This window comes from Vigna radiata, chromosome 11 (assembly GCF_000741045.1).
Source record: "Vigna radiata var. radiata cultivar VC1973A chromosome 11, Vradiata_ver6, whole genome shotgun sequence".
NCBI classification, from domain to species: domain Eukaryota; kingdom Viridiplantae; phylum Streptophyta; class Magnoliopsida; order Fabales; family Fabaceae; genus Vigna; species Vigna radiata.
Genome location: NC_028361.1, coordinates 18,563,194 through 18,588,658, shown reverse-complemented (window position 1 = coordinate 18,588,658; position 25,465 = coordinate 18,563,194). Strand labels below are relative to the sequence as shown.

The 25,465-nt window shown below is 30.8% G+C and overlaps 3 protein-coding genes across 4 annotated transcripts; 1 reads left to right on the top strand and 2 right to left on the bottom strand.

The window, feature by feature from the left end:
- The first annotated feature begins 14,746 nt into the window (after positions 1 to 14,746).
- On the top strand, positions 14,747 to 18,581 carry LOC106776863 (transcription factor TGA2.2). Its single transcript, XM_022775592.1, has 11 exons — positions 14,747 to 15,110; positions 15,260 to 15,366; positions 15,624 to 15,694; positions 15,811 to 16,014; positions 16,339 to 16,416; positions 16,509 to 16,568; positions 16,890 to 16,967; positions 17,052 to 17,103; positions 17,543 to 17,814; positions 17,899 to 18,144; positions 18,229 to 18,581. Exons 1-11 carry the CDS (start codon positions 15,037 to 15,039, stop codon positions 18,373 to 18,375), a joined length of 1,389 nt encoding a protein of 462 aa, XP_022631313.1. The 5' UTR covers positions 14,747 to 15,036; the 3' UTR covers positions 18,376 to 18,581.
- Positions 18,582 to 19,344: 763 nt separating this feature from the next.
- On the bottom strand, positions 19,345 to 20,705 carry LOC111240579. 2 transcript variants are annotated; one of them, XM_022775829.1, is made up of 3 exons: positions 20,262 to 20,705; positions 19,966 to 20,039; positions 19,345 to 19,688 (listed from the first exon to the last, which is right to left on the bottom strand). In XM_022775829.1, the coding sequence occupies exons 1-3, from the start codon at positions 20,536 to 20,538 to the stop codon at positions 19,680 to 19,682; spliced, it is 360 nt and encodes a 119-aa protein (XP_022631550.1). In that variant the 5' UTR covers positions 20,539 to 20,705; the 3' UTR covers positions 19,345 to 19,679. The 2 variants fall into 2 exon arrangements, with proteins under 2 accessions (XP_022631550.1, XP_022631551.1); XM_022775830.1 differs by lacking the exon at positions 19,966 to 20,039 and having other exon boundaries at positions 20,262 to 20,701.
- A 3,043-nt stretch (positions 20,706 to 23,748) lies between these two features.
- On the bottom strand, positions 23,749 to 25,216 carry LOC106777480 (protein PLANT CADMIUM RESISTANCE 9-like). The gene is made up of 4 exons (XM_014665057.2): positions 25,128 to 25,216; positions 24,941 to 25,012; positions 24,094 to 24,291; positions 23,749 to 23,916 (listed from the first exon to the last, which is right to left on the bottom strand). The coding sequence occupies exons 1-4, from the start codon at positions 25,195 to 25,197 to the stop codon at positions 23,843 to 23,845; spliced, it is 414 nt and encodes a 137-aa protein (XP_014520543.1). The 5' UTR covers positions 25,198 to 25,216; the 3' UTR covers positions 23,749 to 23,842.
- Between the last annotated feature and the right edge of the window lie 249 nt (positions 25,217 to 25,465).

Genomic DNA, 25,465 nt, shown 5'->3' with positions numbered 1-25,465 from the left:
AAGAAGGTTCAAGAAGCCTAAGTATTAATCCCTTACTCTATAAGTGACGTGATATATACTTTTAAAGCCCCCTCAATACTATAGGTTCTATGAAGGCATTCCTTAACTTCACTTAATTTCTGTTTAGGCTCTTTAGAATCTTGATATTCAACTCTTCCTTATCAAAAGTCTTTCTAAGAGCAAGAAGGTGATTTACTATGTGAGTAAATCTTTTCTACACATCATATATAGTCTCATCATTCTTCATCCTAAACATCTTATACTCTTGAACCAAAAAGTTCTTCCTATATTTTTTTTACCTCATATGTCCCCTTATGTGTTACCTCTAAAACATCTCACATTTCTTTGACAGTCTCACAAACTGGGATTCTATATAATTCATCAATTGTAAGTGCAGAGGAGATGATGTTATTGGCCCTCACATCATAATTAGCTCTCTTGCTTTCTTCTGCTATCCACTTAGAGAAATCTTTGGGTTTGGTCTTTCATTTTCTATCTTGATTGGTTCATAGGATCTATTGATCACAGCATGCCACACACCTTTTTCTATTGATTCCAAGAAGATCTTCATTCTAATTTTTCAAAAAGGATAATTCTCTCCCGCAAATGTGGCCTATTTGTGGATGAACCTTCTCCAAAGGTTTGAGATATACTAGCCATTTGGATCTTGTTTAATCGATTAAAATACGATTTCCATCTCTGGTGCCAATTGTTAGAAATAAGAGCCCTCATATCTCAATCCAAGAGGGGGAGTAAATTGGATTTAAACCTTTTTCTAAAATCTTTTTAAAATCTTTAAAGAGTTATTGAATTCTTGAAATCAATAACCAAAGATTAAATGAATCAACTAAGTAAAGAAAGATCAAAGAAAGATCAAAGAACACAAAGATTTATACTGGTTCAACTTCACACAAGCATACATCCAGTCTTCTCCCAACAACCTGAGTTGAGAGGCAATCCACTATATCAAATTTGAGTTGAGAATAAAATAAACCCTCAAATGCTATCCTCACCACCCTCAAATCATATTACAACACAAATAGGAGAGGAAACAATCACTCTCACCCAATACAAGAGATGAAAACCCTTAATCTCTAACCTGGTCTAACTTATACAAGTGCTACACAATGTACAATCAAAGATAAACTTACTAGAGCACACTAGTTCAGATATATCAGTACACATGAAGTCCACTTGATCTTGAATGAAATCTTGATGCTTGATCACCCAATGAAGCTTGAATTCCTCTAAGAACAGTTCTTGAGAGACCTTGTACTCAAAACTCAGAAATAAAGTCAGTATATGCCAATTAAAATCGTTAATGAAACAAGTCTCAAGTCTGGTTTATATAGAAAAACCAAATCCTAACACAGATTAATCAATTATGTTATTAGCACACTCTATTATGTTTTTCTTTCTGTTTTAACAAATTATATCACGTGTATAATCGATTATTTCAACATTTATGCCTATGACTACCTCTTTTAACTAACCTAACAGATTAGGTTATTTGTATAATAGATTAAACCTTTCTTTCTATTTTAATCGATTATGAAACTTATATAATCGATTATTTTGCCATTTAACCTATTTAGTCATCAATTTACCTTTCTTGATAGATTATGTTATATGTATAACAAATTATGCATTTCTCTCTATTTTAATCGATTATGTAACTTATGTAATCAATTATAAGAGAGTGTTTTGCCCCTATTTAACTTTCTAAATATTTTGGCTTAATTAATGGATTATATCACTTATGTAATCGATTATTTCTAAGTATTGTTTTAGGCTTATTTCACTAATCATAAATGGATTAATACATCTGACATTAACATGTAAATGATCTAAACATTTGTTATGTCATTTTGTTGTGTAATAATGATTAAAACCATTTCTAATCATTTAAAACTATTCATCATAAAAAATCCAATATATCTAGAGACTAAGCTCCTCTTATCAACACAACTTAGTTGTTTCTTTCATTTCGAATAAAATTCTAGATTTCGTATTTTTGTGTTCAAGATGTAAAATTTTTACCCATAACAGGTTCCGTTCTGGGTTTGTTTCCCTGCAGTTTCCTTTGAAAATTGGTTTTATTTGTCAAGTTTGCATAACATCAGTTCTTCAATTTCTTTGTTTCCATTTGGTTACGTAATTCTTGGGTGCATGTTCTTTCCTTTTAATTTCTGTTTTCCATTGATTTCAATTCAATAGCTTTTTAATTCACTTCCTTTACATCTTAGATGATTAACAGATTAGGTTAGTCTCATTTTTACTATTGTTGCATGGTTTTAGGTGCATTGTATTCATTTGTACATGGTATTATATTTATACTAGTTCATTCAATTCTAAACTATGTTTAATTTTCTTCTTGAGCTCTTAAGACTTGGTAAGTAAATAAACCATATAACTCTTAAAACTAAATTTTTTGGATTATCACAATAATGCTTTTATTTTAATAATTATTATAATAGTAAATATTTTTCTAGAATAAAAAAAATAAACAGAAACGTATGTACATATTTCTATTAGTAATAATAATAATGATAGTAATTTTAATGTAAAATACAAAATAAAAAATATTTTATTCGATTTAATTTTTTAAGAAAAAAAATTGAAATGATATAAAGTAAATTTAACACCGGGTGTTTTTTTTTTTTTTTACATTTTTTCCTTTTTTCAATTGAGTTCGTTTTATATCAATTTAAAACTTTATTAATTTTCTGATTTAACCCACCTGTTTTGATCAGGTTATCAGAATATGGGCTCTAAGGAGGAAAACAGGTCATACAAACTTGTTTCTGCTTGATCAATGAAAAATGGCATGAAAGTCTTGACCTTTCTCACTGAATTGAAATGAACAGATTTAGCTAAAGAATAGAAAATATTTTAGTAATTTAATTTAACTTTCACTTAAATATTAAAGGTTTAAACCTCTTTTTGGTCCCTAAGTTATGAGTGGATGTTCAGTTTAGTCTCTACTTTTAAAAATGTAAATCTTTAATCTCAAATGAATCTTTTTTGACTTAAATACTATTTTTGGTTGTTTCTTAACAACTGCTACAGAGCAATCTAAAGTGTGCTGTTATTATTAAGAAATAAATCAGAATAATGTAAAGATGTAACAGTTGTTAAGAAACAACAAAAAACAGTATTTAAGTCAAAAAAGGACTCGTTTGATACATTTTTTATATTAGAGACTAAAGATTTACATTTTTAAAAACGAGACTAAACTGAACATCACTTCTAACTTAGAGACTAAAAAGATATTTAAACCAACATTAAATTAGTGTTAGAGAAATCAAGTATATAAAAATAAATTAACAGCAATAAAAAAATATTTTAAGAAGGAAATCTTCAATAAAGTATTTTTTTGAAGTGAGACTCATGTAGCCATTGACGAGACGAAAAGGTAGTGGATTGCGTTGATCACGAAGAGGCATGAAAAGGAAACAAAACAATCGAAAAGCGTAATGAGAATAGAGACAAAGAAAGAAAGTAAAAGAGAGAGAGTAGGAATGTGTCATAAAGCATTCCAATTTGGCCTCTCACCTACTCTACGTTCTACGCAGGACTGTTCTCTTCTGCTCTGTTTTCCTCTGTTTTTTCTCTGTTCCTGACACACACTGCAACTACGCTCTCCAACACTCTGTTTTTCTTCAAAGAAAGAACACCCCGAAATACACGCTTCTCCCATTTATCCCACGAAAGAGGTTCCTTTCAAGCAAAACTTTTCGTGTCTTTTCACCAACTTCATGCATGCTACCCTCTTTTCTATCCTCTCCCACTAATGTGACTCGATGGAATGAACCACACAAAACAGTCATGTGCACAAGTTTTAATGAAACAGTCACTTTTTTTTTTTTCTTTACCATAATAATAAATTATCCTCGTTTGAATATAGGTCTGCCCTTCGTTTCGGTTTGATCGGTTTCGAATCCAATATCCCATATTGATTACCATATCGATTTTGATATTTCAAAACTTGCATATAATTATTTCGAATCGCAACCCTGTTGGGGTTTAGGGTTCGATTTGGAGTTTACAACTAGGAGTTGGGTAGGAGGATAAAAACACTGAGAGTGAGTGGGCGTGAGGCAAAGGGTGAATTGGAGATGGAGTGCGAAACTGGAAACGCGACTCGGGAATTGCCTTGTTTAGGGGGAAACCAAATAGGTATGGTGAGCTAATCTCTTCTTTGTTGTGTATGAATATTAGGTGTTTGCCATAGCTTGTTATTTGAGAATAGAAGTAATAATGCTTGAATGCTTTTGTTGAAGTTACTCTATTTTTCGTGATATATGTACTATAAATTGAATATTTGTGTTTGGATTATAGGTTCTGTTGGGCAGTAATAAAAAGGAATGCTATGTGTATTAGAATGTGATATAGATGGTTAAATTGTGTATCTGTGAATTGGCTGCATGAGATATGAAACATATGTCGGTTAGATAACCTATTTAAGTGTAGAATTAATACATTTTCGAAATCAAGCTAAGTTTAGGGTAACGAGTTATGAAGGCTGACACTGCATAAATGTTGCTGGACCGTGAAATTACATGTCAATATGCTTTGAATTGGTTAGGGAATTTGTTGTGATTAGGAACATTTTTGACCTGTTGTAAGATTAGACATTGTGTTGCTAAAATATGAGTAGAAACTTGTATGTATGTTGTATAAAGTCTGAATTAGTTTAGTTGATATGGATTTTAAACGAAAATAAATACTCAACTTGCATATCAGAATTCTATGACTCAGTTTGAAATATTGTGATGCAATGTATGACATATATGAAGTAACATGGTGATTGGTGAGTGACTATAAAATCTGATACACCCTTATTTGTGGACTAGTTTAGGTGGCTGAAATATCTTAATATAAACTGGCTTTAAGTTGTAATTGAAAGTTATACCTACAGAGTTGTGATTACAGATTTTGCTAATTGCGACTGTATTTTGGGTTGCATTCTAAAACTGATTAAGGTTTTACTAGATGAAAAATGGTTGTTATGCAGTTACAAATGATTAAGTATGTGTTTAAGATGAATAAAACCGTTTGAACGAGTAAAGATGTTCAATTTTGCGTATATGCGGGAACTGCTACATTAAATATGATTTTTTTTGTTATATTTTCTTATGAGTAATGGTAGCTTGATTGACTGTAAAATTAAGATGCTTAGAGGTTTAATATTGATTATGGGTACTGGAACTATGGTGCATACACGTGATGGCAATGTATGTTTCAAAATGAGTATTTGTGAAAATTATCTATGTCCAAAAGGCTGGTTAAGACAAATGGATTTAGTGAATTCTATTTTTGATCTGTTCAAGTACATTTGGCTTTGGGTTAGGTTATTAAAGGCTGTTTGAATGTTGGTTGCAGATATATGAATAAACCTGACTTGGGTAACGGACTTAAATTTGAATTAGACGCTGATTTACATTGCAAAAGGGCTATTGCAACACTGTTTGTGGCTGTGTAAAGTGATTGGGTGTATTGTGTTAACTTTTGGCAATTATACTGCACTTATCTTTGATTCTAGGTGCTGATTGGCTGGAAATTTACTTGAAATTATATCAGTATGTGTACTGATACCAATTACAGAGTTATATGGTGTATTATGTGCTTAAAAATGCAGTTTTGTGTGATGACTCATGGCTGTGTGGATGCATACCAGTCTGGAGACCTTGTTTGATATTGATTTAACCATTATAATTGTTAATAATGTTATGTGAATGATCATGAATTTGTTGGATGTGTTCTTGATGATATATGGTGATGTTAGACGTTTTTCTATTTGTTTTGGCTGAGTGGTTGAGCTTAGTAATATCATGGTGCTCGGTTAGAGTAATTTGAACTGAATAGGAAATAGATAGTTGTATGTGAGAGCAAATTGTGAGTTATGAGATACTTAGAAGGGTATTCCTGATGTGTTCAAGAACAGGGATTGGCCTAAGATAGTTAGTTGTGATACTCTTTAAGGTTAGGGTTTCTATTCTACCTCTTTGATGGGAAGGAGCACTCTTCAGTTTGCGTGACTCTTACTTGTCTGTGTGACTTGAAGAGGGGTATTAGTTCTCTGTGATCTTGGTTTGTGTGACATTATTATGTGAATTTTATATTGCTCATGTTTGATTTCTTAGTTTACCGATATTTGTTTGTGATTGTGGCGATGATTGAATAACATTTGTGTTATATAGGAGCAAATGTGAATGTAAATGCTTTTGGAGCTGAGTAGATGATGAGAGAGGAGATTAGCGACGGGATTTTTCTAAAGTTTAATTAGTTATTGTTTTCTTGAAAATGGATTAATAATTTTTTATTAGACAATTTATGTTTCATGTTTCATTTGGATATGGATATCAATAATTTCAATTTGTAATAATTTAATTTATTTTGAAATTTTTATTTTGTTTACGAAAATTTTTAGTCTTTGATGTGTTTAAGTGACTCCTAGAGTTTAAACTTTACAAGCTTTCCTTAGTTCGAATTCTTCTTGTGATTAATCTTTTAATCCGAAAACCACAAATCACTTTTTTGTCCTTTGATCGTCCTCCATGTTCTCTCTTTCATCTTCCTTAATCTGCCTAAATTGCACTCCCTTTCTCTATTCAAAGATTTTTGGCACCATCTCTCTCTCGAATTCCAACTGCAAAAGAGTAAATAAAAGGAAAAAGAAAGGCATGGTCCAACAAAAGGAAATATGATAAGGTTTTTCTTCTTCTCCCTCTTGTGTCAAGCTCACTGACTCTCCTCTCTTAAACCCTAATTTCATGAATGGTAAAAAAAGAAGGAAGATGTCTTCTATAGACAAGGCTAAGTAAAACAAATAAGGTTTCCTTTTTTTGTTCCCCACGAGTTTGAACCCAACACCCACATAGACATACACAACCCTAATCATTAGGCTAACTCATTTATTTCCTTAGTTTAAGAGGTAAAGGAATATAAATCTCAAACGTGTATGCATGAAACACGAGATACTTAGTGAATTAATCAAAGTTGTACTTATATCGTTTGTTCTTTTTGAAATTCAATTTGTGTTTGGGGGATTATCTTTGAACACTTGTTAAGAATCTAATCCTAGGCCTTAATTGGAATTCTTATGAGTTTGCTTGATATTCAAAATCTCATGTTTGCTTAGTACTAGGGTAAAAGAATAAAATTATCAAATGTAGACACTCTTAATGTGATAGATACTTAATTAAATAATTGATGTTTGTCTAATTAATTTGGCTTTGTTGGAACTTGGAGGAACAACAATTATATGAAAACTAATGAAGAATTAGTTGCGAATGAACTAGAGAATCAATTTGTTCCTTATACTATTTCATTCATATCTTTTAACATTATTTCTATTGCAACCTATTTTTACTTTATTGTTTTCTATCTTTTGCTTTTACATATAGGCGTTATAACATGAAGTATTGAAATTATATTTGAATTCGTTGAGAGACCATTTTAGTTTGACTTACCTTAATATACTTTACTTTTTATTAAATTTATGTTTAACAAACTATTTAGCTCTTTGCATTAGATGACTAGTGCATTGTATTAAATGACATCCATCATAGTAAATGATCATTGTTTAATTTTTTTAAAATGATAATGATTATAATTTTGTGTTATCATGAATTTAATTAAATTTTACTTTTAAGCAATTTGTAAATGAAAATACATAAGGAAACACTAGAGGGGTGAATAATGTTACTTTTCTCAAATAACATCGGATAAGTTTTCAAAAGATTAATAAATGAGATGTATGTTCAAACGATGACGTAGAAAACATAATAAAAGCATTTAAAGAATGAAAACAATAAAGTACAATTTTTATATTAGTTCACTCAACCTGAGCTACCTTTAGTTCTCCCTTAAGAAGGGGTTGTCCTAATCTTACCAAAGATTACAATGAGTTTAACCCTCTTCAGGTTACAATTATTATTACTACTCTTGGTCCCTTTGTCAATCGTGACTAGTCTGAGTATTATAAACCATTCTTAGTTTACCTAGTTAATCCTAACTAGTTTGAGTATTATAAACCACTCATGGTTCACCTAGTCAATCCTGACTAGTCTGAGTTTATAAATCACTCAAAGTTCACCTACTAATCCTGACTACTCTGAGTATTATAAACCATTGTGGTTCCCAGTATTATTACCACTCCTAGTTTACAACAAGTATTCTCACCACTCCCGATTCCCTAGTTAACAACACTACTCTTAGTTTAACCAATTTTGGTTTACAATAATTGTTTGATTACAAGAAGGAAAATAACTCTCATTGAGAGGATATTTAATCAAAACAATATATTCCCGAATTCTTATAATTTCTTTTTCTCACTCTTTTTGGATGAAAGCATCAAATGATGTAAGCTCAGAGCAAAACACTTGATTTATGCTAACTTTTTTTATGGAAGCAACTCCAAGCATCATGCGTGAAGAACTCTCCAAGGACCAGAGAAGTAGCGAACAATTGAAAGTGCAATAGAAGTTTGGTGCATTGAAGATGTTTGATGAAGGTCTGAATGAAAGGAATGATTGGTCTTTGGAGGCTCTAAGCTTAGACAACCTTCCTATCAGGGAAGGAAGTTAGAGGAGAGTGAGAGAATGAGGACACAAGGTTTGACCCAAGAGTATAGGAAGCTAAAACAAATTTCTACAGCATTTCATTACATTCAAAAGTGGGAAATTACATAGACCAAGCACTTCTATTTATAGCTTTGAGGATGCCTCAAAGTTTGACTATTTTCCCTCTAAAAATTAAAAAAAGTCCAGCTGGCTAGGTCACACGTCCCACGCAATTGGCACATGGAAAGAAATGCACATGTGGAAAGCTCCTCATAGAGGCTAGACGTGCAGGGGTTTTGGATGAGCACGATTAGAAGAGAATGAAAGATTAATAGTTGATTTTCCATAAAAATAAAGTGCTTTGTAATCCTTTTCTTGAATCCTTTTTGACATGATCCAAGTTAGAGGTCTAATATGAGCCCTAGATGGTCCTTCATCAGACCCTCCCTCTTGAGAAGGATATGCCATATGAAAGGAATTAAGTCGCAGACGTTAAAAGTACAACTGACACCATAATCTTCAAGAAGGTCTAATTTATATGCATTATCATTTATTTTCTTGGACTAAGTTTGGACTTTTTTTTAGAGGGAAACCTTTCATTTCTCAAGTGAAACCAAACTAAGTCTCCCTCTTTAAAAATTATTTTCTTTCTCCCCTTATTGTCGTACTGTGAATATTTTTTAGTTTTTTTTCAATTTGGTTTTTAACTTTTTCATACGACTTCTTGACAAACTCCGTTTTAGATACACCTTCCTTATGTATAAAAGAAGATGATTTTGGAAGAGATAGTAAATCAAGAGGTGTGATAGGATTAAAATAAAAAACAACCTTAAAAGGAGAAAGATTAGTAGTCTTGTGGACTACTCTATTGTAAGAAAATTCAATGCGAGGAAGATGATCATCCCAATTTGTGTTACCTCTTAATATTACCCTTAGTAAAGTAGATAGAGACTTATTAACTACCTTAGTTTGCCTATCATTTTGAGGGTGACATGTGGTAGAAAATAGATCAGATGCTCAATGACCCCTTGCTTGACAACCACCTATATATTACAGAGGTAAAATAGAAGTTCAACACACATTCCGTTAAGCCTTTATTGGATTGAAAGAGATGGACGAGGATTATATGTGGCAGGTTGAATGGGAGGTCAGTAATCATGTGGTAGATAATGAATCTGCCCAGTTTAGTAACAAGGAACAACATGCCTAGATAGAAATAAGCAAATAACTAAACTAAAATAATTAAGAAATGAAATTAAAAAAGACTAAAAATGTAAGAGAGAAAAGAGAGGAAACTTACTATTTGGAAGGCATGCCACTTGAAAGGATCCAAGATAAATGCCAAAGAGGATCACCACTTGTTCTTCAGAAGAAGAGACCCAAATTTAGACTAAGAGACATAATTCTATCTTAAAGAAGTAATGTAATTGAATGCACAACATTCTTTATATTCAAATTTGATGGTTTGTGTACAAAGGAGACCTTAGTTTGCTTATATAGTACTAGGAGATGAAGTAGGTGGAGAAAACTAAAGGATGTGGGACTTGAAGGCCTACAACTCTAGACAACAGCTCTCAAGACTGTTTTAAGTCCCAAATCTCTTAATTCTACAACCTCCTAGAGGTATATAAGTTACCTAACCAATCTAAAGATCAAAACTAGAACTATACATGAGATAACTTGCATTATAAGCAACTATAAGGAGAATAGACTTATTTATTCTTCTTTCTTTTAAGTCCAAACTATGTGACGTTCCACATTCATTGCACCTTAAAGAAAAGAAGAGTATATAAGCTTCTTAACAACCAAACTAAGAAAAAGGAAACAAGAGAGGCAAAATGCAAACCTATGAAATCATATGCTAATAAAGGCAAAATACAAGCCAAGAAATCTACCCTATTCTTTTTGTACAAAGGTACAAAGGAGCCAAGAAATAAGATGATTTCCTTTAACCATGCTTCTTGTCATTTTTTTATTCTCATCTTCCTTTGTCCTATCTATAATCACATCAATATCCTACATTAGGGGGAAATTCTAGTTTGTTGACTTTTAGTGCGACATAAAAGTGACTCAACACTTTATAAATAGGTATCTAATCACCATAGCGCTTGAACAAGATGATAAAGCATTTTAACATTAACCTTGTGAAACAAGAACTTAATAAATCATATCATGACATATCAAACGCCTTGCCTTTAAACAATACTTTTATCAAACGATGTTGGCAAGTGCCAAAATGCTTTAAACACGCAACATGCTTACTGATCATCAACATTTAATGTTGTCAAAAAAATGTTTCTTTACATACTTTGTTCTCGTTATTTGTACGAGTAGTGTAAACACTAAGCATTATTTAGAAGTGCTACACAAAGGACAAAAAGACGTTGAGAGATAAATGTTTTCTCAAAGCTTTTTTAGCTCTGGAAGACTATATAAGCTACTCGTGAAAGAAAGCGCTAATAAAACACTGTCATCCTACAACGTAGACTTGAGTCTGACCAGCTACCTAAAATGGTTATAAAGTCTATCTAAAGTCAACTATGTGTCCGATTATTTCTCAAGAGGGTTATATAAAGAAGATTTTCATAAGAGAAGAAGTGTTGTTGAATATGTTGAAAATTGTTGAGAGATGAAAAGAGAAAAGAATAGAAGAGAAGAGAGAACATATACAAGAAAGATAATTGAATACTTACTTTGTTATTCTTCAAGCTCATATCATCTAAAGCTCTTCAATATAAGAGAAAAAACTTCATAAGTTCTCGAGTTTCATTGTATTGTACTTATCCTCTCCTTGAGAGTAATCAGAATTTGTATTTGTAATAAAAAACTAATTGTGTTTGTATATTCTGAAGATAATTAAAACACTTGTATTGTTTAGCTTTGTTGAGTTAAAAGTTCTAGACAGTTGTCTAGGGGAACCATAAGTGATTGGTAATACTTGTATACCAAGAGTGGTTAAATTCATACTAGTTAAGATTGATTAGAGGAACCAAGAGTGGTTTATAATACTTGGAACTATGAATGGCTATAATACTTGGAACCATGAATGGTTTATAATACTTGGGAACTAGGAGTAGTTGATAATACTCGGTGTATACCGAGAGTGGTTTGTACTCGTTTGTAATATTTGAAAAAGATTAGTGGAACCCCTTAAGTGGTCTTAAGGGAGACTAGACATTGCTCAGGTTGAGTGAACTAATATAAAAATACTTGTGTTATTACTTCCCTTGTTTAAAATGTTTTCCTAAAATGCTTTATTGAAAACACAAGCATCTAACAGCTAATGCAGACCGTCTAACCCCTACAATAATTATTAAACATTGATTTGTGAAATAATTTAAAAATACTATTCAGCCTCCTACATTTTCTAGTTTTTTTTCCTGTATTTGAATAGTCTTTTATCTCTAGAATTAAGAAAATAAGATATTGTTAGAATTAAGCAAACTATAAATAATTTTGAATAGAAGATTAGAATTGAATTATTAATAAGTGTTCAAAAGTAATTCGAAAGGATAAATCAAAATTCAACCTAGAAAAGTTTAGTCTCCCATGTGAAAGACATGAGTAAGAATCACAAACCAGAAAATAGAAAAAATCTAGTGTTTGACTAAAAGTCGAGTAGATAGACGTGATGGTGAGTGATGATTAGCAATAGATAAAAGTTTGTTCCTTTCTGCCCTCAACTCTTTATGTAGCCCTTGCAGAATAATCTTTGCAACTCTAAATCAGTAAACACTTGATTCTACATAATTTGTATTATCAAGTGTGTATCTTTATCTTTTTGGCTTAAGACTCTCCATAAGAAAAGTTCTAATAATACTTTCAAAACATAGTAACTTCTTTTTTGCTTAAAAAAATAAATTAAACAATATCCCATATATCACAATTAGAGAATAGTTGATGGTTTATATGTTTGGATTACACTTGATTCCTAAATAATATAGTTTAATTCAAATCAGCAAATCAAATATCTATTGACAGTTTAGAGGTCCACTAGACCGTCTATCTCAACTTAGCATACTAGAATCTCTAATGAGACTCAACAAACTACATACTTTGTATCTTCACTTAATCCTCCATTGCATAAAATATGTGTTCGAACATTTAGAGAGCATGTGTGCTCTTAAACATAAAAGTCACTTATCATAAAAAATTCAGAAAAATAGATGACCACCAAATCGTCTAGTGAAAGTCAACATACTAGACCCTTTGGTGAGACTCCTTTGGAATGTTTAGCATCTATTAAGGATTATAAATTGCTTTTTACCACTAATTTCAATTGAAACTTACACAATATCAATTCCCAAATTCCAATTAAAAATGATTTTTGTCTCAAATACACTCAAAGAAAGCTAAGATTAAATGTTCGCAATGTGAGTAAAAATGTAATAATCATGGGGCCACTATTGAGACATGAGTAGATCTTTAAGTGGAACTCATAGAACAATATAAATGTATAAGGTTGTATGTGTAACCACTCCTTAAAACAAAACAAGCATTGATGTTTGTACTGTATGACCGCATGGTTAGAATTACGTGAGAAATCGGACGGTCATTTGTCATAATGTGTCGAACGGTCCAACTTCGCATGGTTAGAATTACGTGAGAAATCGGATGGTCATTTGTCATAATGTGTCGAATGGTCCAACTTCCACGAGATTACTGCCAATACTAATTAGCTCAAAGCAAAAGTATGATAACCGTAATTAGGTTGTCATGAATCTAAAAGCCACTCTCAAAACTATAAATACAAGTTTGAGATAAAGAGGTAGGTGATTGCATTTAATACGCATTAATTGATAATTGTCGAATGCTTACTGACTTTGACATCAAGTGTCTCCTATTAGTAATTTTCCAATTTGACCGAACGAAAACCTAGGACGATGGTGACAAAGAAGAAGATTTCGACGTTAAGATACACCTAATATAGCAAACATATAACCTTGATCCCATAACCGAAACAATATTGAATGTAAATTTAATAAAAATTCATGTGTCAGATAAAAAGCAAAAATATAAAATTAAGTCTGTATATTTCTTAAGACAAATTAAGTCTCTACATTTCTTGATAAAAAATCATGTGTTAGATGAAAAGCAAAAACATAAAAGATTTTGTATGCTATAATACAATATTTTTTTTTTAAAAAAAAATATACTCTACAAAAATTTAATTTTTTTAAGTGTGTGGGGATTATTTAACATATTAGCATAAATAAAAACATTAATTTTAATCCTACTGTTAGTGGTACTTTAGACATTGCTTTCTTGAATGTTTTGATCAATACTTATGAGTGACCGTGACAATATGTATTTTATTTTACCAATAAATACATTATATTAAAAAAAGTACAAAAATAAACACAACGACTCATAAAATTTGAATTTTGTTTTATATTATATTTTAAAAATGTTGATGTTTTTATGGTTTAAAGATTTTTTTTTTTTTTTACACTTAATCGATCTCACAAAGTCTTTTATCTTGCAAAAGAAACAATTATTATTTTGTTGTTGTTTTATGCTCCGAAAACAAAATTCTATTTACTTGAATCAAGACTTCTTCTAATTTGTTCTTCACCAATAATTTTTTTCTTGTATTGTTATTTATTATAATTGTTTGACATGATAATTTCATTTGTTGTTTATGTCTTACATGCTAACATTTGATGCCAAGCTTGATTCTATGTAAAATTATAAAAAAAGTTTGAATTGATATGTATGTCTAATTAAGAATATGCTGGAGTGAAAAGAGGGATAAAAAAGTTAAATTTTTTAATTTGAAGTATAAGCTTTTTTTACTGTTGTTATTTTAAGCAGTAGTGGAGTAAACGATCTAAGTTACAAGTTATGCCCTCCAAATTCGAATCTGACCACTTTCTGATACGAATTCACACATCACTACTGTTCACTGTTATTCTCTTTTGTTAAGAAAAGCAGTGTTTAGGTGAGTGTGTCTAGTAGCTTTAACCACTCTTCTTTTACGTTTCTAAATTCTAATGTCCCTTTGGTGAGTGGCCAAACTTCTTCTTAGGAATAATCACTCACCTTTATTACATGAAATACACAGCACAGCACAGCACAGCACAATATCACGTAGCTAGGAACTATATAGGACTAGGAATAAAAAGCATGAAGGAGACGTCTAATGGGGAAGAGATTGAGATGGTCATTGAACAGTGTGAAACTGTGCCTCAGTGAGAAGCATTCAATAAATAAAATCCCAAGTCAGATAGCAATAATAATGAGTAATAAACACCCTACTTCTCCCTCAAACAATAATATTATATAATAAAACAAAACTACTTACATACTTACATGCCATCCTCTTCTTATACAGACACCAACATTTTCTCACTTCTCACACAACCTTCTTCTTCTTCCCATAACAATCTTCTATTGTCTGAACACAGTAACATATTCTCATAATGATAGTAACAAAATAACATTTTTGTTTTGGTCGGTCCCTAGTTTGATGAAAAATATGCAAGGCTTCAAGACAGCACAAGCTAGTTCACAACTCTACTGCCACTCTTCCTTTTTGCTTCGGTGTGTAGTAGCTTTGTCCACCCTTTTGTTCATTTCTTTCCCTTTATTGTTCTTCTTGTATCTCTTTGCGTGCAACAGAGTTGTGCCGTTTTGGTGTCGGCAAGTTTCTGTCTTTGCTGATGAAACAGAGCGTCTCTGTTTTGAAACAGGGGAAACGACGGCAACCGAAACCCCACCACCGGGTTCTGTGATTTTGGGGACCTTCACCATTCCTCTGCCGTTTTTCATCAAGAAGCTGGTGTTGATTTAGGCTCAAGTAACCCACTCTCACTGTATTTGGTTGCACCCTATGAACAAAGTGAATATGGCTTTAGTGTAGTTTTACGAAAATTATTCTTGAAGCCTTATGAGATAGTTTTGAAACAAAAAGTCTTTTTTCTTTTTTGAAATAAAAGAAAGAAAGAAGTAGTTGCTTCCAAACACATGTTAACTGCAAATTTAAGTGAAGGAAGATCATCATGCGTCTTTTATGTGTGAGTGTGTCTGTAATTTGGGTTTTGTGTTCTTCTGCAGGTTCTATGTTTAGTGTGAAGTCAAGCAATGTTGTTGGTGGCAGTAACATGCAATATGGAACATTGAGCACGGTGGATTTTCTTCTTCTTTCCTTTTCGCTTTTCTGTTGAAAGATTGTAGATGGGTTTTATTCTGTGAGGGTCATGTGTGATTGAAATTTTAGGTTGGAAATGTTGTTTTTGTGTAGAATGTTGGGTCTTCGGAGATTGGTTCAAGTGGGGGAGGGTGCATGGATACAGGGCTGCAACTGATGTACCACAAAGGAGTGTCTATGCAAACTTTGCCTTTGGGGAATGGTCATGTTGACAATTGGGCTGATTCAGGCATAGTGGATAATAGCCAACAAACTGATGATACTTCCACAGATATTGATACTGATGATAGAATCCAAGTAAGTAAATAGTCTCTTTCTCAATCATGTAATGATTTCTTTTGGTTCGTGTGAACGAGGCTTAAGACAATAATTTTAGGTTATTTTAAATGAGAATTTGTCCATACTTGGTTTAAACTTGTTATCCCTGAAAATAGTAGGAATTTTGGTTTAATTTTATCAAGATTTCACTTATTTCTAGTTCCTACAGAACAAGGATGTGGTTTTAGTCCTCGCTAGAGACTAAAAATATCACCCTATTAAGGACTAGAGGCATGAGATTTTGTTTTAGATGAATAACTGAATCTTGATGATGTCTTATAGTGTTTGTTGACCATGTGTTAGTGCAATAGAGTTAAGAATGGCTCGCGTATGCTTATGCAATCCAAGGATCAGACAAAGGTCAAACCTGAAGATCAGAAGGTTTGTTGTTTGATTACAACTTGGTACAATTTGTTGCTACTAAGTTCTGTTTCATTACTAATGATTTATATATTTGGATTCCATTTTTCTAGACCCTTCGGAGACTAGCTCAGAATCGAGAGGCTGCAAAGAAGAGTCGGTTAAGGAAAAAGGTAATTGCTTCAAAGCTTTCAATTGGATTGCTCACATTTTATACCTTGACTTGTAGAAAACTACAATTGAGATCCTTTTGTTAAGTTAATTGACAACCCTTTTTCAAAAGTATGTTATCTATGTGATTGATGAAGAGACTATTCAATGACTAGTTTTTAAAAGTTTACAAATTTTGGTATACTCTGATATAATTGTGTAAGTTAAGTGTAAAAATAGCAAAATCACATACTTGTATAAAAATTATGTAAGTTTCAATTTAGTTGAGTTCAAGATTTGAGCAGAACATGTTTCATTCACTTATAGGTTTTGGTTTTAAATAGGCGTATGTACAGCAATTGGAGAACAGCCGAGTTAAGCTTGTGCAATTAGAGCAAGAACTTCAACGAGCACGTCAACAGGTGTAAGAAGTATTGGATTTCTGGTTGATGTTTGCTGTACAGATAATTTGATTTTGTTTTCTAACTTTGTTTGTTTCATTGCAGGGTATATTTATTGCGACTGAAGGGAATCAAGGTCATTCGGCTGTTGGAAATGGTACCTATAAAAAGAAACATTTCTTGAACATTATTTCCTACAGTAGCCTAAACATAATGCTTATATTGGTTTCTTGCATTCTCTTAAATTTAAGTTTGGTAGACAAATGGTGTATAGATTATAATCCACTTGTATTGTAGGCATCACTGCTGTCAAAATTTCAATTTCTTAGAAGATAGATTACAACTATTCTAAAATAAACAACATTATTTTGGACGCATAGAAATAGCTGCAGCTGAATAAATAGTATATTGAGGTCACCATTCTTTTATGGCCAAAAGATCAAAGATTGCTTCTGTTTGTTAACACAAGATTTCATGAGCATGGAGTTGAGGTTGATTTGGTGCATGCTGTGTGATTGATATATTAAAGTGCAATCTGTTGAAACTTACTTTATCATAGGAGGGCTGTGATTGATGATATTTTATTGAATATATAGGTGCCTTAGCATTTGACATGGAATATGCTCACTGGGTTGATGAACACCAACATTTGCTCAATGATCTAAGATTGGCTGTAAATTCTCAAATGAGTGATGATGAGTTACACATCCTTGTTGAAGGTGTGAGGGTACATCATAATGAGTTATTTAGGTTAAAGAGAATAGGAGCAAAGGCTGATATATTTCACATACTTAATGGAACGTGGAAAACTCCAGTGGAAAGACGTTTTATGTGGCTTGGTGGATTCCGTTCATCTGAACTGCTAAAGGTGATTGACCCTTTTAGCTTTTTCATTTCATATGTGTCTAAATACTTTTTTGTTCAATTCCATTTGTTATCTTTTGAGATTCAGATCATCAAGAACCACCTTGAGCCATTGACAGAGCAGCAGTTGTTGGGCATTTGTAATTTGGAAAAATCTTCTGTCCAGTCTGAGGATGCTTTAGATAAAGGTATGGAAGCATTGCAACAATATCTTGTGGAAACACTTTCCTCCAACTCCCTTGGACCAACTGGTAATGGAAATGTTGCTGATTACATGGACCAAATGGCTCTTGCAATGGCCAAGCTTGGTGAACTAGAAGGTCTCCTTCAGCAGGTAAGACACAAAATTTCACCATCAACATGATCAGATTCATAAGTTTTTACAAATAGTGTTCTGAATAATGTTTTATGTTCTTAGGCTGATCTCTTGAAGCAACATTATCTTCAACAGTTGCAACGAATTTTGACAGTACGCCAAACCGCCAGGGCATTCCTTGTCCAAAATGATTTCATTTCAAGACTAAGAGCACTTAGTTCATTATGGTTGGCACGCCCTAGAGAATAAGGACTCACATTATAGTATCTATCAGTAGTACTTCTTATGTTGCCTTCAAACTAAATGGCAATGTCTGTTCTAAAGAGGAACAAACCTTCAAATATACTGTTGATAATAAATCCATTATACTGTCTAATTTTCTTTCATGGTAAATTGATGGTGTTGTAACATCTGTACAAGTTATTCTGTATATTAGTAGCATATTTATGTGGTCATTATTGTGCAAGTGTTACATCTAAAAGCTGAGACTGGTGCAAATGCATATCAGTATCAACCTCATCCTTTCAGCAACAATGGTACTATTGCATAAAAGCATGAATTTTCTTTGAACAAAGCATAAAAACATGGTAACGTGATAATCGGAAGATAAACCTGATCAGTATTTTTCCCTTTTCTTTTTCTATTAAACATTGACATGAAGCTCTGATAAATAATTTTAAATGTTTTGTTAAGAATATTGTTAATCGACAATATTTTTTGATATTGATAATAATCTATGTAGCATGAATATGATACAAACACGGATTAGTGTAGTCTCCAAAATGTATGATACGAGCACACAGATTTATATATTAGATTATTATATATTTACATATTTAAAATTATCTATAAACAAGATTAGTTAAATATAATAATCTAAAAACATTATTAGTTAATAAAAAAAATAATTTAATCTATTTATCTAATATCAAAAGGTAAAAAATAATTTGTTCCTTATTTTTAAAAAAGATCATTATTATATTTGTGGTTTTTAACCTTGTCTTAAGTTCATATCAAAATTATGATAAGAGACAAAACCATTTATTTTAAATTGAACACTTCACCAATATGTGTCAAAATTATGGTAAGAGATAAAATCATGTCTTTTAAATTAGACACTTCATCAATATATCCAATATTATAAAGTGTGTTCGAGTTTCATAGATCATTACATACAATTTAAATTGAAAACTTGTTGGGGGAGATTTAAACAATATATTTAAGTTTTATTTATCATTAATTTATTATGACATAACTACAAATGGTGGTGTAGAAACAACTTCACACATTTAGGTATATCCTCTCCTAGGTGGTTTGTGATAAATTATTTACATATTGTCTGAAACTGAGTAATATTTGTGATGTAGAATAAATATTCTGCACCAACTTCCCCATCTTTGTACTTGTGATTGATGATACTCTAAATTATTGAAATGGGCTGAGTTATGATGAACAAGGTGGAATCTTGTATTTTCACTAGACACAAACTTCCAAAGGGTAGTAGTTTCTTCAATACTTATTTGCCACTGGTTTATATATTTGCTTTCTGCCATTCATTGTTCCTGGAAGATTTATAGAAAAAGTTAAAACCATAGCTAGTTAGGATAAACAAATAAAGAAAATTATTTTTTATCGATACAAACATTAAACATTAATGAGATATGAGTCTAATTATATAAAATAATGATTCATAATCTATTCAAAATCTTAAGACAATAATTTAATAGGTCTTTCATACTCAGCCTCACAAACCCGGTTTATAGATGAGGTTTGCACCAACTTATATACACTAATGGTCTTATCTCTAGTCGATGTGAGACTTCCAACAAACTCCCTTACCCCGAGGTATATACATCTAGAACGTGTGATTAGACTTTTTAATGGATGGTCCGATAGCGGGTAAAACAACATACCTAACAACAACAGAAATCGTTAGGATAGGCTCCAATCATGACTCTTATACCATGTTAAAACTGAAGTTTAAGCCTCAACTCCACAAAACTAATTTGTAAGATGAGATTTACACCCACTTATATATACTTAAATGGCCTTATTTCTAGTCGACGTGGAATTTACTATAATTAGTTCGGATTATAAACAAAGTTAAAAGATTGAAAGAGACAGGGAATCTGTACCTGGTCTCTGATATTTTTTAGCAGTCACAACTCGGGGAATGAAGACCCCAGTACCTCTTGCACTCTTCCACAAATTCACAGTCAAATGAGGTGAACTTGAACTTTGTGCTTCCCATGAGCAAGAGTGTTTTGCAAGTGGTGGTGGCCTTGTTGAACCACCAACACCACCTTCTCTGAAACCTTTTTCAACTGATAAATCTTCATCTTCTGATGTCAATTGCAGAATCTGCCTCCTAATCTCAGCATAGAAACTATCATCATCAAACTGTGCCTCCATTGTTAATATCCACCTCTCTAAATAAAGTTTCTGTTTGTAAGAATACACATGAAAAATTGAACTTGGGGTTTAAACTAACGTAGGAATTCATATATATAGATCAAAGAATCACATAAAACATAGAAATACTCATTTGTTTATTGGCAATGTTTGTTTTGGGTCCAAGAAAACAGGATTGTACAAAATGTGTTTCAAATTGTGTCCAAATTGGAAGAATAAGCTGTATTTAAATATGTGAATAACTCTCTTATGTCTTAAGTGCTTTGAATTTTAAGTTGCAATGAGCCAAATTAAATGTATAATGCCATAATGTAATGGTTATTGGTCTTCAAATATAAACATAAAGCATACTTGTAGCTCTGGGAACCATGTATTATATAATAGAATATTGGGATTGTGTTATTTCTTAACATTGACTTGGTTTGTGCTTTACGAAGTGGCTAAACAAGAGTATCAAATTGGTGGTGGATCACCACTCACGTAGCATGACTAAGCATTTAAAGGGTCAAACTTATTCTATATTTTGATTGATTCTCGCATAATCTTTCTAATTCTTTAAACTATTTTATTCAATATGTTTTAGAATGTTGTTTAATCATGTTTCATAAAATTATTTATTTCTGTAATAATGGGTTTAAAAGTTATGTATGATTCTTTCTAATCACTGATAGCCCAAAAATAGTGTAATTCTTTTAAATAATCAAAAAGTAATTAAATGATTTTCTTTTTTTTGGATAGATTGGTAGATTAATCCATGAGGAGTTAAAAAGGTTATATATAAGTGCATTTGTGTCTACCTAACTTTTATAGGATTTCGAGAGAATGATAAGACAAATCCCAAACTCACCCATCTAATAATGTGTTCAGATCGAAGACTTACCATTCATTTCATTGATAATCTTAACATATAGGTATTATTAGGTTCAATAGCTTTTTTATTATTTTATTACAATATTTTTTTTTTAATTTCATTATATTTTTTAAATATCTTTCATATATAGTGTTAATTTTGTTTTCAAATTAACTTTAACTAATAATGTATTATTTTTTAATTTTTTTTATATCATTGGTTATTGTTGGAACGACTTTATCGAGACAGAAAAACAATATTAACTCGTTATTTTAAAAAAATATTATTTAGAATAATACGACGAAACGAAAAACAAAAAAACCATCACCATAGTACAAAACAAATGAAATATATATAAGATCAAGAAAGATTTGGATAAATCGAACAAGACCAATTACTTTATATGAATTTCTCCATCTTTAATTTTTATATTTATGAAGATTTTTAGTTTTAAAAAATAAAGATTTTACATTCTTAACTAATTAAATATTTTTTAACTATTTTTATAACTTTTTTTATATAACAAGTCCACTTTTATCAATGTAAAATATTTAATTCATAAAAGTTGATCTTAAGTTTAATTTTTAAATAAATAAATTTAAGGTATATTAATTTTCCAGGTGCTAATTTGTATCAGAGAAATATAATTAAGAACATTTCTATTGTAGAATATCTCACACTACTAGCATAGTGAAAATATAATATCAAAGACTATGTTCTAAAAGAAGAGGGTATGTATTACTAAATATAACATCCTTTCAATTTTTATCCATAAATTAGTATAAATTTAAAAGTTAATTAATTTATCATATATTATTCAATCTAAACAAAGATTAAGGATAATTTGAAGAAATTGAGGTAATGAGGTATAATTAGGGCCACGTGAGCAAAGGTGGGTTTTTCCCAATGTCTATATCCATCATACGTCTTCTCTATTCAGAATGAGATGACATTGATTGATTAAAAGGAGACATTAACATCAAAATCTTGTCCTCATACCATTGTTTTCTTTCTTTTTTTTATCTTTTAAAGTTTTTATACATAAATGAAGAAATGAAATAAACTTTTATTTTTCAAATAAGTTTTTTGAAGTGTTGTGAATTATACTTTAATAAAATTAGTTATAGAAAGTAAAAATAATAACATTATTTTAAACTTTGATGAATAAAATAAATAGAATAAAAATATTTTAAAATGTTGACTTTTATAAAGAAACATAAAAAAAATTAGATGAAGTAATGAGTCATATTGAATGAACAATGATATTTTGATAATCATTTTTAATAATTTTTGATAATTGATTATGTATCATTATTTTATTAATTTATATATTTAAACACATCGATCATAAATTATGACATAAGTTATTATTAAAAAATTGTCAAAAAAAAATTTATAACGATAGATTTCTCTATTGGATGTAAACAAACGGAATTTTTCATTTGAATAGCACATTTTGCCTTTTGCCCTGTCAGATTCTATATATTTACGTAATAGTATTATTCTTGTTTTCAATATTATAATTAATCATGTATGCTTATACGTCCAAATAGGTTTGATAACTAAGAATCTAAATACGAATATAATATTTTAACATTATATAAGATAAACATGAGATAAAAAAAATATGATTTACAATAGAAACGGAATCTATTAATATTTATTCTTATATTCGGTCTAATACACGTCTTAAAGAATTTCTCATCAAATACTTTAATAAGGCATAGTATTGTTTTTCCATTATAAAAAAGATCTCCCTTATATAAACATGTAGATTACTCTTCGTTAAACACAATGTTATGATTACAATATGTTGAATGATATTATTAGGATCAATTATTCTTCATCTGAAATATTGTCCGTTTTGGAGTGTGAAACTTTGTCGTGCTTTTATCTTAAAAAGGTGTCTTTGAGGGAGAGTAAGGAGTATTTAAATTGCATTAAGTCTCGACTCTTAAACAATGTGAGACTATTCAGCATAGTAGGAACCTAAGCCCCCAGTTGAGGTATAAGGGGAATGATAAGTTATCTCCAGTAAATGGCTTAAAGTGACATCATTAGAATTAATTACCTTTTATATAAGATATTTTTCGTTTTAGAATATAAAACTTTATCACGGTTTTATTTTTAAAAGACATTGAAGATAAAAAGAGGAATGAAGTATTTAAACTACCTTAAAGTTTGATTCTTAAACATTTAAGACTATTGGATGTAGTAAGAAGAAATATATAAATAAGGCACAACAAATTTCAATATTGTAACTTATTGCAAAGAGAAAAAAGTTTATTTGTTTTTGTTCCAAATATTCATGAAAGAGTTTCTTCAATGAAAACGAAAAAGAACCTTTGCTATATCAATCATAAAGCACATGTAAATACTTTCAAGTCATAGATAGAACCCACAACAATCCAACTTCAGAAGGAAGTGATAACAATTGGTTGGTGAGTGTTCTCATCAACGATACATGGTGGGAACAATTGGAGGTTCTACACCTTCCCTCTTCCACTTCTCAACGTTACCTTCCCAACCTTTTTAATGAAATGAAGATTACAAAATTAGCATTTAATACACAGAGTGAAGTAAATTAGAATTTTCTCATTTATTAATATCATGATTATGAATTAAGAAATGAGATAAAAATAGGAGATGAAATAAGATAAATGAATTCATACTTCAAATTTATACTTTAAAACAAGATTAGTTACCAAGAGAAGGATGAATTCCACGGTTTACGAGTTCTCTGAATTCTTGGGTGAGGGAACAAACGCAGCAGCAACAATGAATAAATGAATCAGAGTAGGGTTCCTCAGGCAGTGAGAAGAGTCTTCTCAATTTCGATCTGTAAATCGCACCATTTAGCCATGACATCCCATGCGTGTAAATGCAGCACGCTGCAGTTTTTGCTGCCAAAATAAAATACTGTACTTAAAGAGAAATGTCTAGAACTCGTTAGGATAGACTTTAACCACGACTCTGATATCATATTAAAAAGTGGATTAACTAAACTAAACTTTATAAAACCGGTTTATAAGGTGAGGTTTGCACTTCACTTACATATTATAAATTAGTTTTATTTCTAGTTGACGTAGAACTTCTAACAAAATTAGGTTTAAAATTTATTTTTTAACAATATTTTATTACACATTAAACTTTATTATTTAAATAATAATCATGGTATTTTGATTTTTAATTTCTTTTAAATTTAAAAACGTTAACCTTTTTTTTCTCAAACTATATTAAAACTTACGTTTCATTCCTAAACTAAATTATAAAGTAATTAGTCTCTCTATTTTATAAAAATCATGTAAAATTTTCTTCCGAATAAATAACGTGACAAACAAAATTTTACTCTTCACGTATAAAGAATAAAAATCATGTAAAATGTTTTTACAATTTTTATAAAATACATAAACAAAATATTAGATAATTTAGTTTGAAAATAAAATATAATTTCTTATAATAATTAAGAGAAAAAAAATATTTAACCGAATTGGAAGACGAAAAGTTATTAGAGGACCTTCAAATACAATATATTTATATTGATTGACTTACATATTGTCCCTCCATCGACGATCTCTGCAATCTGCCCAAAGGTTATGCATGGACAAAACCATGTGAAGCAACCTTTCAATATTATGCAAATATATCAATGTTCACATCAACCAAAACAAAAGAAATAGCTATATTATTTAAAAAAAATCATCAAAAAATTAATAAAAAGAAAATATATGAAAATTACAATGAGAGGGATCTTGCCAACAATCATAGAGTCCAGTGGTCCATTCCAATGTTTCTGGGTTTGAAGCCATATTAGCAAAGCTATGATGCTGGAAGAGAAAATAAACCTTTTTGGTATTTTTATCTAAAGGGTTTCTAAGAAACTACTATTTATAGAGATATGAATCTATCAACGTGAAATCGTTTAGTCAAATTCTTGAAGTATTTAATTTGTGTGTTCTTGGTTACGTGATTACTTGGTATTAATGTTAGATAAAGGAATTGATTATTGGCAGAGATTTGAATGATATAAAGAGACATTAATATTTGAATAATGTGTTTAGATAAAGGCTTAGTTGA

Excerpts from the sequence above, each read along its gene's own strand:
- LOC106776863 (XM_022775592.1), top strand. The coding sequence starts at position 15,037 with ATGAAAAATATGCAAGGCTTCAAGACAGCACAAGCTAGTTCACAACTC. Across the intron at positions 17,104-17,542 it reads TCATTCGGCTGTTGGAAATG|GTGCCTTAGCATTTGACATG; the intron begins GTACCTATAAAA and ends TTGAATATATAG. Across the intron at positions 17,815-17,898 it reads GTTCATCTGAACTGCTAAAG|ATCATCAAGAACCACCTTGA; the intron begins GTGATTGACCCT and ends TTTGAGATTCAG.
- LOC106777480 (XM_014665057.2), bottom strand. The coding sequence starts at position 25,197 with ATGGCTTCAAACCCAGAAACATTGGAATGGACCACTGGACTCTATGAT. Across the intron at positions 24,292-24,940 it reads CGTCGATGGAGGGACAATAT|CAAAAACTGCAGCGTGCTGC; the intron begins GTAAGTCAATCA and ends TTATTTTGGCAG. Across the intron at positions 23,917-24,093 it reads TGGAATTCATCCTTCTCTTG|GTTGGGAAGGTAACGTTGAG; the intron begins GTAACTAATCTT and ends TTCATTAAAAAG.
- LOC111240579 (XM_022775829.1), bottom strand. The coding sequence starts at position 20,538 with ATGGAGGCACAGTTTGATGATGATAGTTTCTATGCTGAGATTAGGAGG. Across the intron at positions 20,040-20,261 it reads TAAAAAATATCAGAGACCAG|GTATGTTGTTTTACCCGCTA; the intron begins GTACAGATTCCC and ends TGTTGTTGTTAG.